The sequence below is a fragment of the Solanum tuberosum genome, unplaced genomic scaffold (genome assembly GCF_000226075.1).
Source record: "Solanum tuberosum cultivar DM 1-3 516 R44 unplaced genomic scaffold, SolTub_3.0 scf00039, whole genome shotgun sequence".
Taxonomy (NCBI): domain Eukaryota; kingdom Viridiplantae; phylum Streptophyta; class Magnoliopsida; order Solanales; family Solanaceae; genus Solanum; species Solanum tuberosum.
The window spans coordinates 1,365,604-1,377,852 of record NW_006238968.1 but is presented as its reverse complement, the minus strand read 5'-3'; the positions used below and the strand labels follow the sequence as shown (position 1 = coordinate 1,377,852).

Genomic DNA, 12,249 nt, shown 5'->3' with positions numbered 1-12,249 from the left:
TAAGCATGGCCTCAGCTACTGTTTTGACTTTTGTCTATGATTTGGTTTTATTTGATTCTCTTTATTGCATAAAGGGGACCTCGTTTTATATATTATGGTGATCGAAAATTAACCAAGTCTTTGTTGTGATGACCAAAATACAACAAGTTGGTCCTTGTTGTCCCGTTTGGAATGATTATTTCAATGTATGCGTATCGCATCAAATTATTGGATAAGTCATATATTTGTTTGAAAGCATTTTCTTATTGGTTAAACCGAAAACCGAACCATTAAAGACCTAAAACCGATAAACCGAAAACCGATAACAAATATCTTATTGGTTTGGTTATCGGTTTAGCATATTTAAAAACCGAAAACCGATAAACCGAACCGATAATACTTATAACCGAACCGAACCGACCGATACACACCCCTACCAAAAGGTAGTGTGAAATAGTGAAAACTCATTATTCTTAATAATGTCTAGTTCAAGTCTTGAAAATGAGATTATTATTAATAGCGAGTGTAAACTTTTTCAATTGATTTTCTATGACATGAATAGATCAACGGAAACATAGGAGGAAAAAAAAGGAATATACACTTTTTTCTGAGATCATATATAGTGATTAATTGCTCTTCAATTCAGTAAAATAAAAGGCTTTAATATGTATTAAAATAAAAAAGTTGAATCAAATTAAAAGCTTACTATTACTAAACAAACTTGATTGACGAATATAATTTATATGAATTAATCAGACTAATATTTCCAAATGCAGAATGTTTTAAAAAAAAGACTTCAAATTTAAATTGTTTCAAATTGTAAATGTTGGCACAAAATTATTTTGTTTTTTACCAAATTAACTTTTGGTATACAACAAAATGATATAGTAAAATTTAGAAGTGTTAGAATGTCTCATATTTTAAAATATTTCTCTCTAAATTTGAGCCAAGTGAATTATACATGATATGATATATCTGATTGTTTTTCTTCCACCAACCACTCTTTTAAATAACAATGTATTATATATATATATAATTCAAAAAAAAATTAAGCGCCTTATTACAAAAATGATCGTCACCCTAAATATCTCATATTGATTCGTGAAATGAAAGTGTTGCCTCTTACCATTACATTGCACAATACTTAACTCATGAACTAGTTTTTAGCATTAAATTTAGCACAATATTCACTTTCTTTACATGACAGTAAAATCAGACTCATCTGTATTTTTTTTATCAATTCCATCTTAACTTATATTTTACATTAGTCATAACAATAACATGCTTAACACAGTCTCACAAGTAAAATTTGAAAAAAGACAAAATATATAAAATAAAATAAAAACATTATCTTTATAGGTTTTCAACAAATTTTCAGCTTAGAAACATTTAGCTCTATACGTACATCCAACTAGTGGCATAACTCCAGTAACACAACTACAGGATGGTCACTTAAACATTCTACTTATATTAATTTATATTAATATTTTAAACGCTCTTAACAAAATTCATAACTTCGTCACGATATCTAACTATCGTTTAAGTATCGTCGTTTTAGATGATTTTGAACAATACTCACCGTATCAACTAACTTTTTAGTTTCAAACAGTCCAACTACTCCATCTGCTCCACATATATATACCGACATTTCAATCTTTTTTTCTGAAATTGAAAACCCTAACCCCTCAATTATTACCCTCTTTCTAAATTATGACTCGCCGGTTTAGATTTCTGCTAACTTCTAACTCCTCCTCCACTTCGCCGGCGGCGGAGGAAGCGGAGCCACCGTCAGCCACGGCAGCGGAGTCCGACTTCATCGTTATACTTGCTGCTCTACTCTGTGCAGTAATCTGTGTTTCCGGACTCATCGTAGTAGCTCGTTGCACTTGGCTTCGGCGGGACCCACCGGAAAATCCACCGCCGGTGAAGAATAAAGGCTTGAAGAAGAAAGTTCTTAAGTATTTACCGAAATTCAAGTATGATCCGTCGAACGGTGAGCTGCCGTTCGCGGCGGAGTGCGCGATTTGTCTGGTGGAGTACGTAGAGGGAGATGAAATTCGAGTGTTGCCGAATTGTGGCCACCGGTTTCACCTCCAGTGTGTGGACACGTGGCTTTTGACGAACTCGTCGTGTCCTTCCTGCCGGCAGATTCTCGTCGTTGCTCGTGCTCGGTGCCGGAAGTGCGGCGAAGTTCCTGCAATTTCCGGCGAATCTTCTGACGGAGGTCAAATTCTAACGCCGGTGTAGTCTACAACTTCCGGTAGGTAAACAGTAAACGGAGTTAATATGAAAAAGTCGGCGGCCGGAGCATCGTGATAAGTGTAAATTGGTAACGGTGTTGTTTTTTTCCGGTGACGGAAAAGGGCCCCGCATGAGGTCGAGGGATAAGGCATACTTTCCTTTTGATTATGATGGGAGGGTAAGAAAGTGACAAAAATGAAATTATGGCTGTTGGAGAGGACGAAGAATATTGAGCTTTTTTTTTTTTTTTCGAAAAAAGAAATCATTTTCATTTTTGTTTTATGTATTTAGTTTTTGTTTTTTCATTTTGGTACAATGAAAAAGACTAAAAATATAATTTCTAGTTTAATGTTGCGCGCATTGATTCGCCTCTCTTCAAATATGTTTAATAGAAGCCTTGTTGATATTCGATAAATATCTGCAATCTTCAATAATAGTTATTAGAGGATGATGTTGTATATAGGTAGTTTATTTCCATTCTAGTGGAATGACTTATAATACGCGATACAAAATTTACTAGATAATGAGGTTGTTCCTTTACCTTCCTCACTTAAATACCATAATTTAGTTTGTGAAAGTATGTTATTAACTCACACATTATGTGTTGCGTTGTTATTACTAGACCAAGAATTGTTGATCACTCAAAGCTTAGGGTGCTTTTACGCAGAGTCAAGAATTAAAATTTATGAATTCAAAATGGTTATTGGACCCTAAAAGTAAGAGTAATACATAGTTAGTCAATGGATTTCTTAAAACAGATATAAGATTTGAACTAAAATTACTAAATTCAATCGAGTCTATGAGTCCAATCTCATTTCTCCTAAAAAGCAATGAACCAAAGGGATATGTATAGATAGAGAAGAAACCCACTTAACACAAATACCACCTTACCTATTAGTCTATTACTATCACTTATGTTATAAAAAAAAAAAGCACAAATTGGGTAAAAGGCAACTAAATGTGGATACTCTATATTTGTTAATGTCAATAGTTAATTTTTATCAAACTTGAGTAGGTCAGTGGTAACAAATCAAGAAGCATGGTTTCCAATAACAAAATTAGTCCACGAAAACATAATTTGTGTCATTAATTCTTGCATAATTCATTTTGACTTGTCCAATCTAAAAATATGATTTGATATCTAGTTCAGATTGACTCATAGAAAATCTTATTAAAAAAGTTCTTTTTTTTTATTTGATATATATGTTATATATGGTCATAATAAAGACAAGATAGTTTTATCCAAAGATTTGACCTAATGCTCAATGAAGTGAGTTGAGAATCATTAAATCTCAGGTTCAAATATATTTATTGCGTTGGAGGTGGCAAATATTCAGTGGTATTAGTCGAGGTGCACAAAGTGGCCATTTTACTTGAACAAATTAATAAAAATTCAGTAAGAATTGAATGGGGTTGAGCTATTGAGCTATAACCCATTGTTTAGCTCATTTCAAGCCGAAGTAACTTTAGGGCAGGTCATTAACTCTATCTATTTTAACCCGCCCAAATTCAGCCCTACCGGGTAGTTTGACACTCCTAATATTGCAAAGTAACCACTAGAACAAGCAGAAGACATTCCATGTGTAAAAAGGGGTTAGGAGATAAGATGGAAAAAGTGAAGATATATCAGTTCCACCCTATGACCTCCTATATCTGGGTGAATAAGACCTGCACTAAAGCTTCTTTTCATGGCTTCCTTATCACTTCTAAACCTTCATCCACTAGTGGCAGTTTCACAGCTTCCAAACCAAAAAAACTGTTGCAGAAATTACGTATTTATAGCAACGTGCAAGATAGAAATGAGTGACGCATATCCTATTCATAATCCTGGTTTTTGTTTTGCCTCTACACAACACCAGAGACCACGGAAAAACTTACCTACACTCGATGTTTTACACAAACTACACTAGTTTACCTGATTAGTCTGATAATTCCAATGTGTACTATCTAGCAATTGTTAAGTACTCATGAGTTTGTATAAATACCGGGCATGGAAAACTTAAGTTAAGACAAGAAGCAGCATAGTACCTGGTTCTTGCATCAGAAGATCGTGTCCCTCAAGGCCAAACCTTTCTGCGAGTACCATTCTTGAAATGTGCCAAGCCATCTACAGATGTGAAAGAAATAGTGGACTTGAAAGTACCACCAGCCTCAGAAGCCAGAACTGCTGTGTTTGCTGTTGGGTGTATCAACAAGAGAATACACCTGATTCTCATAAGTCTTAACATAACCAGAAGTTTAAGAAATATAGCAATAACTGATTCTCATAACATAATATATTACTCTAGCTAGCATCACATAAAATCGCTTCTAAAATCATTTCTACCATCTCCAATCACCTGTTAGGACTTGTAAATACTGCTGCGTTTGCATCATAAACACAATTAGATCCGTAAATTTTATAGCAGATATCTTTGATAAAATATCTTGTCGATATCACTTGACATGAATGCACAATGTGCTTATGAGATTCCTTTAGTCTATGAACAGCTCTACAAGAAGTGAAACTGAGGCATTCGTGATCAGTCAACTTTAAAGGGTTTCTCCTATCATTCCAATCCTCCTTCATCTCCACTGCTATCACCAAACATGGCAGCCATTTTCATTGCCAAATTTGCAGCCATTTCCCTCCTTTGGAAGTCTGGCATTAACCTTAAGCTGTCTCGAACATTCCCAATCTCGGACATTAACTGTTCCAAATTCTCAAAATCATATGTTGTGCCTTTATCATCCTCTGAATCACCATCAGCTGCATCTGCTCTGGGCAGTTCTTTTCTGTCACTTTCTCCTTCCAATTGAGATGTAGAAGATGAGGGTTGCATTTCTCCTCTAATTAACCCGATTTCACTCTTTCCATTGGGAACTGATCCCTCGGTTCCAGTGGTTGCAACGGGAGCATCTGCAGATACCCATCCTATATCTGTGTCATCCCAGGGATCAGCCGAGCCAGCAGATAAGATTTCATATTCAAGTTCATAATCAGATTCTTCATCTGACAACTCTGAAAGGTGGGAATAAAAATGTTATGTCAATTGAATAGACCCTCAAAAAAGAAAAAGATATATTTTCATCATTGACCAGATATTGTAAGACCTTGATGTTCAGGTAATGAAGGTTCAGTAATCTTATCACCAGACTTCAAGATCATTCCAGGCCACATATAAGCTGAAAGTGCCCCAAAGAGCCGTTCAGCGCCCTGAGAATCACCATCCACAGAAAGACCTGCCATAAAAAGATTCTTAATTTTATTACTGAATTCCAAAAGGTAAAAGTTAAAAAGGGGTAAGAACTCTCCCATTTCGGCTTAAGCATCATTGAAATGACAAACTAGAACCAGCTCATGCATACAATAAAAAGCAGACACAAAAGTTATGAATCATAATTGGCTGCAAAATGGAGCAGGCATGCCACGATGGGGCATCAGGTCCCAAAGCTCTGCAGCAACTAATATCACAACATGTGTTGTATCATGAGTCATACTAATGTCGGCATTTAGGGCCAGTGAGTGAACTATTGGGGTATAATTTAGCTACATTTCAGATTTACTCCCATTTGCAATTACCATAGATTGCCAATAGACAGATTAATACAAAGGCATATCCAGGGACATGTGAGTAAGTATCTTTCTATATACAGATAATGCCAACCGACAACCTTGGAGTGACAAAAGACTCCATTTGGAACTACACTACGAAAACCTACAATGTATAGACAATGATTGAAGCTGCCACAAATCTCATCAATGGTGGCACAGTAAAATAACTGGGACTAAAATAAATAAAATTCTCTAATGGGAACCTTCAGACACTCCCCTTAGACTTATATGAATCAAAAAGCAAAACAGATAACCTTAACCACCTCAATTCTCTTCCTTTCACTCTTTTGCTTCTGTATATAAGTGATGCAGCAAAAGGATTTTATCTTCTAATTAAAAAAAGAAGAGATTGAAAAACCGGGGAACAAGGAACGTTGTGACAAAGAAGGATAGAAATGTCATAACAAAAACTAAGACATACATTTGTCAAATTCAGCATTTGATGCACAGGCTTCAACATATTCTATGCTGTGTTCGAGGCACCATTCCAAGTAGGACCTTTTAGTATCAAATGAATCATCATCATCTCCTAGTAGACTGCTTCCTTCTGTTTCAGAAATTCCAGAATCCATTTCTGTATAAGGGCTACCAGAGGAGTCTGCACTTTTCAACAGGCGCCGTCTGTATTCAACATGAGCAGAATGACCAGGAAGAAGGTCCACTTTGTTGCCAATGCATAACAAAATCTCAAACTTAAGGATGTCAGTGCGGGAGACAAAATCTTTAAGTGTAACAAAAGATGAGAGCTGCAGATGGTAGCAGAAGAGAAGTCATCAGATTTCTGAAATAGAGTCTATAGTCTCGTAGATAACAAAAGCTTTTGAAAAGTAGGAAATGAAACAAATAGGGAAAAGGGTCTGGCTTACATCAGTAACGTCAAAGACCATCACCAATGCAACAAGCTGATCATATGCTGGCAGAGCTCCAATGGAAAAGTCCTCATGAAGATGGGCCATCCAAACAGAAACATCAGCATTATAATACTTGGTGTTGATTGTCCACCTGGTCAACAACGCAATGATGCATAATGATAACATAGAAAGGAAGTTCTAGATACAAGAGAATTTTTTGCAACAATATAACTAATGAAAGGGGAGGGGATATACTTTGTCAACTTACGGATAGGATAGGATGTTAGAAGATGATTCGAAGGAATCTTCAGAATCTACTGAAAGTAGTCCTGCACGCAAAAAAGTTGAAGTTTATCAGGCAATGTAAAATAAAGTAAATTCACATCCACAAATTAGGTCATTAACCCAATATATTTTATTCGAAATATGACGCAGATACAGCAGACTTGGTCAATGTACCCGAGCCAAATAACAGCATTGTTGACACATTAAAAAATGAACACCGAAATTCTTCTTCACTCACAACCAAGAAAGGAATGAGACACTAAATTAGGATTTACACGTGATCCTTTTTAATTCTCCTGGTGTTGAGATAAATCAAAAGAACTAAAGGAAGATAATTCCAGGAAAACCCAAAGGGACTTGACAAAAAAAACTGGATAAAGTATACTATACTTACAGGACAAATTATAAAAACAAATGTAACATGTTTCTCTGATGAAGTTAGAGGCGCCTGGTATCTGTTACAAACTCACGAATACATTTCAAGTAAAACTTGGATAACTTATCAAAGAGAAGCACACTACTTGATCTGAAGGTAAGTTCCACATATGCATCAATTATATGGGAACTTGGGAAGAACCTTTCTACAAGGAACAAATTTGGACGCACACCAAACATGTCTTGTATGATAAAAACTTACAAAGTCGGAAAAGTTTCATTTCTTTTTTCCTTTCTGTTGGTTGACCCAGGCCAAGGTGGTTGGAGACTTACAATTGATTGTGATAATTTTTTCATTAGATGTCAGGATTTTTTTGAGAATGGAAAAAAATGAAAAATCCTGACATCTAATGAAATTATTATCTAGATATCTAAAAATATTATTGTAAAACAGGATCTGTTCTACTGCAGCTGCTAACTTTAAAATGTTTTATTTCACCCTCTTAATATATATATATATATATATATATATATATATATATATATATATATATATATATATATATATATATATATATATATATATATATATATATATATATATATATATATATATATATATATATATATATATATATATATATATATATATATATATATATATATATATATATATATATATATATATATATATATATATATATATATATATATATATATATATATATATATATATATATATATATATATATATATATATATATATATATATATATATATATATATATATATATATATATATATATATTACATGGACTCCAGTTTGCATTTTATATATAGTACACATTTGACACTAGTATTATAAATTATTGGCAGGACTTAGTATTTTTAAGGATTCATACCAAGAGGGTGTTTAGTTAAAGCTTATAAGTTGGTCAAAGTAGCTTATAAGCACTTTTTACCTTACATATGTGTTTGGTAAACATCAGAAGTGCTTATAAGCCTAAAGCCATAAATTGGTCACACCCTAACCTATGATTTTCCAGCTTATAAGCACTTTTGGTTCGACCAAATCTTTTATGACTTTATCCCTAATATTTTTTGCAATCTCCAACATACTCTTTTCAAACATAACTTACAACTATCTCTCTATTTTGTTTCTTTCATTCATCCATGTTATGTAAACATACTTTTAAATTTTATTTTTTAAAATAGCTTTAAGGATATCTCAGTACACAAAACTGCTTATTAACAACTTTTTTACTAAACACACTAACGGCTTATCATCAGCTTCAACACCTCTATCCAAACACAATAGCTGATTATTTATAAAATCAATTTCAGCAATAAAAAAGAATTCAGCACTTGATGCTCATCAGCTAACCCAAACAGGCTTTAAATCTTCCTTAGCAATTTCACACAACACGTAGCATTCAAGAATGTTGCTCTTCTATTCTTGGATCAGTGATTTCACCTTTTGATTCATGTCTCTCAAATATTTTCAAAGGAAAAGTAGTAGAAGTGGTTGCATTCTCAAAGAAATATAAGCACTATACATAAGATAAGTAATTATTGAAAGACTTCCATTAAATAGTACTCAGTAATGAATATCTTCATGAATTTAGTAAATCAAGATGTATTTGCCAAAAAAACAAGAACATATTTAGTAACGAAACTTACAGATCTTTTCTAGTTCTTTCAATTTAGAAAACAAAGAGTCTTTTATCAAATACATTGTTTCAAATTTATTGAAACACTTGCTCCAACAATCCTCCATTTGTTTCAAGAAATTTTGAAAATTTCCGGACATTAATTTAGCAACATGCATCAATAATGGTGTCTTTTGGACTTGAACAAATAACTAATGAAGAGTTTCTAAATCATTGACTACTTAGTGAACACATTTTGAACTAAGTAATTTATTGAATGAAGTAGAAAATACACCTACGCACACTACTATGTTTCGGTGAAAATCGACCCAAATTTCCAATTTTCAATTTCCAATTTCCATTTCCTTAAGACTGTTGAACTTGGCCCAAATTCCATTTCCATATTTCAGTTCAAACTGTTGGGAGATATTATTATCCTTGTTCTAGTATTTGGCCCATACAACATAAGGGCTCACAAACTCACTTGTGTGGCAAAATGTGAGTGAGTCTTATGAGGGCAAATATGGAATCTTACATTGTAATAAGAATCTCCTAGAAAAGTTAGCAAAATACACCCATTTGGCATGGATGCTGAGGAAATGAACAGGTCAAAAATAAGGGCTTAAATTCAAAATGCAATCTTTGGGAGTGCAAATATGGCATGAGTCCTATCAAGGCAAAAGGGGAATCTTATTTATCGTAAAATCTCAAAGAAAAATTTAATAGTATGAATATGGGCCCTCTTTTCTTTTTTATGAAAGTGGTGTCTGAGTCAACTAGCACAGAACACGACTATTCCAAGTACATGTTACCTCCCACCAACACAAGTACCGGTAACTCTGTGCACTAAGACTTGAGACCTTATATTTTCCTCCTACTTCATTGACCACTAGAACATACCCTTGGATGCTCTACGAATTGGCCCTCTTGACTCTTCAGGGCAACTTTTAGTTGGCATTATGAACACAAATTGAGAATTAGCTCCATCTTAAGTGACTTACTTCACTAACTTTAGACAATTTTATTTTACATCAGAAATAAGATTCATACTAGATAATTCAACAGAAGGGTGTGGAGTGAGTTATAATCAATGAGTCAATTCATAACCAAACATTCTCTACCTAGCACGGTAACCACCCACCACCAATGAATTGTCACGATTTGGGCCAGCTCATCATCTCATTTTCTGTTTGACTAGCATTCGTTTAGTAGCTTCTTTTAAAATTAAAAAGGAAAAGACCAAGGGTACACTTGAAGTATTCGATTCGCCTTACATTTTCCCTCTGTTACCTTTAAATTGGTGGGTCCCCTCAGCTTCTATTTAGCACCTCCTACCCCCCTCAACCTTATGGACAGACAGAAAGGGTCAACAGATGCATTCAAACTTACTTGATGACGTGCATGACTTATAATAGGCCTACTCAGTGGAAACAGTAGCTCAGTTAGGCTCAGTTAGGCTGAATGGTGGTACAATGCCAGCTACCTTGCAGCCTCAGGACAAGAGTACTCCATCCGAAGCTCTGTCTGGTTACCCCCCTCCTCAGTTATCTGTTACTCCTGATCTTGATTCCACAGTCCAACCAGCTGAAGATTGGGTGATGAAAAGACAACAGATGCAACAACTACTTAGGCTCGGGAGAGAATGAAATACTATGCTGATAATAACAAATTAGAGATAATTCCAAGTTGGAGACCTAGTTTTCATCAAACTACAACTATACAAACAGATGTCAGTGGCGTTCAGAACTCAGTAACAATTTTTGTGGTCCCTACAAGATGTTGGAAAGAATAGGGAAGATGGCCTACAAGCTGGAACTACTGGCTAATTCCAAGACGCATCCAACATTTCATGTATCCTTATTGAAGAAGGTTCTCAATCGAGCTAGAGAAGATGCCAGTTCTTAGTTAAGCCACTAACTATATTAAGGAGACAGCTAGCTAAGAGGTGCAATGCTGCTGCTGCTGTTAAGATCGTGGTACAATGGTCTAACTTGCCTCCGGAGGATGCTACGTGGTAAGATTTTGATTATACCAGAGCTACATTTCCAGAAATGTGTATGATCCAGATTAAGAGCTGATGGAGGGCTAAGATCCAAAGTTGGATAATACATAACCAATGGATTCTAAGAAGAGACTAATGAAATTGGTAATTTCCTTCTTCACATGCTCCTTCCTTCTTCTCCTCTATTCTATTCTCTCAATCATCAATCCTTCTTTCTTCTATTTCTGCAGGTTAAGAGGTCGACGACAATGGTGATTTCTATTCTGCAGTTAGTTAATTAGTTTGTCATTTGCTCCTTCCAGTTTTAATTTTGATTTGATAAAGTAATAGAAAATTATCCCAATCTTCCATATCCTTGGACTGTTACAACAAAGTTGAACTTGACCCAAATCGGAACTACCCCAATTAAACATATATACAACAGGACTCATATAAAATATTCCCAATTTTCATTTCCTTGTACTGTTAAACAAAGTTGAAGTCGATCCAATTTGAATTACACCAATTAAACACAAATTCACACAAAAGATTACAAATTTATGCATCAACCGACATCTCAATGCCAAATTAGTTGGGTCACCCACATGAATCATCAGTATCCATTCCACTTATTCTGAGTCGCATTTCATTCTATACAACTAACTAATAGCAGCAAAGGAAACATAAGGTTGTTATTTTCTCCTCCCAATTCGCAATTCCGAGTTTCCATTACGTTAGACTGTTACACAAGAAAATTGAACTCGATCCAAATTGGAATTACCCCAATTAAACACAAATACAACAGGATTCATATAAAATTGTCCCACTTTCCATTTCCTTAAGACTGTTTAACAAATCTGAACCCGACCCAAAGTGGAACTACCCCAATTAAACACAAATACAAAAGAATTCATATAAAATTGTCCCAATTTCCATTTCCTTAGACTGTTAAACAAAGTTGAACTCGACCCAAAACACAAATACACCCCGAGAAAAAGAGATGTATATGAATCATCATATGTGTCTAATCTGCTCTATTCGGTCCAAATAAAGAGAGCATAGAAAACTTACGAGCGATAAGGGCACGTTTGCCGACATTGGGAGATCCAAGAATGAGAATTCCTGGCTTCTTCTCGAGCGATTTACTGTTAAATGTTGGAGAATCCTGCTCCTGTTGATGATCCATTACCTTCCTTCCTTCACTACAGTAGATGCAATGCAATGCTCTGTAGAAGAGAGGAATTTGTTGAGCTTTAATATGGTAGTGTTTTGACTCTAAAAATATTGATTATA

General features: G+C 34.7%; 2 protein-coding genes across 3 annotated transcripts; one reads left to right on the top strand and one right to left on the bottom strand.

Annotated features, from left to right (window-relative positions):
* Positions 1–1,460: 1,460 nt before the first annotated feature.
* LOC102600767 (RING-H2 finger protein ATL8-like) lies at positions 1,461–2,244 on the top strand. The gene has a single exon (XM_006343260.2). It carries the CDS (start codon positions 1,690–1,692, stop codon positions 2,224–2,226), a length of 537 nt encoding a protein of 178 aa, XP_006343322.1. The 5' UTR covers positions 1,461–1,689; the 3' UTR covers positions 2,227–2,244.
* Positions 2,245–3,572: 1,328 nt separating this feature from the next.
* LOC102600442 (uncharacterized) lies at positions 3,573–12,220 on the bottom strand. 2 transcript variants are annotated; one of them, XM_006343259.2, is made up of 6 exons: positions 12,028–12,220; positions 6,935–6,995; positions 6,682–6,817; positions 6,237–6,561; positions 5,314–5,442; positions 3,573–5,221 (listed from the first exon to the last, which is right to left on the bottom strand). In XM_006343259.2, exons 1-6 carry the CDS (start codon positions 12,140–12,142, stop codon positions 4,770–4,772), a joined length of 1,218 nt encoding a protein of 405 aa, XP_006343321.1. In that variant the 5' UTR covers positions 12,143–12,220; the 3' UTR covers positions 3,573–4,769. The 2 variants fall into 2 exon arrangements, with proteins under 2 accessions (XP_006343321.1, XP_015162342.1); XM_015306856.1 differs by having other exon boundaries at positions 6,922–6,995; positions 12,028–12,044.
* Between the last annotated feature and the right edge of the window lie 29 nt (positions 12,221–12,249).

What these genes read in the sequence shown, in the direction of transcription:
- LOC102600442 (XM_006343259.2), bottom strand. Translation starts at nt 12,142, where the DNA reads ATGGATCATCAACAGGAGCAGGATTCTCCAACATTTAACAGTAAATCG. An exon ending in AAATGCTGAATTTGACAAAT is followed by an intron (nt 5,443 to 6,236) that starts GTATGTCTTAGT and finishes TTTTTATGGCAG; the next exon opens with GTCTTTCTGTGGATGGTGAT. An exon ending in TTCATTACCTGAACATCAAG is followed by an intron (nt 5,222 to 5,313) that starts GTCTTACAATAT and finishes CCCACCTTTCAG; the next exon opens with AGTTGTCAGATGAAGAATCT.
- LOC102600767 (XM_006343260.2), top strand. Translation starts at nt 1,690, where the DNA reads ATGACTCGCCGGTTTAGATTTCTGCTAACTTCTAACTCCTCCTCCACT.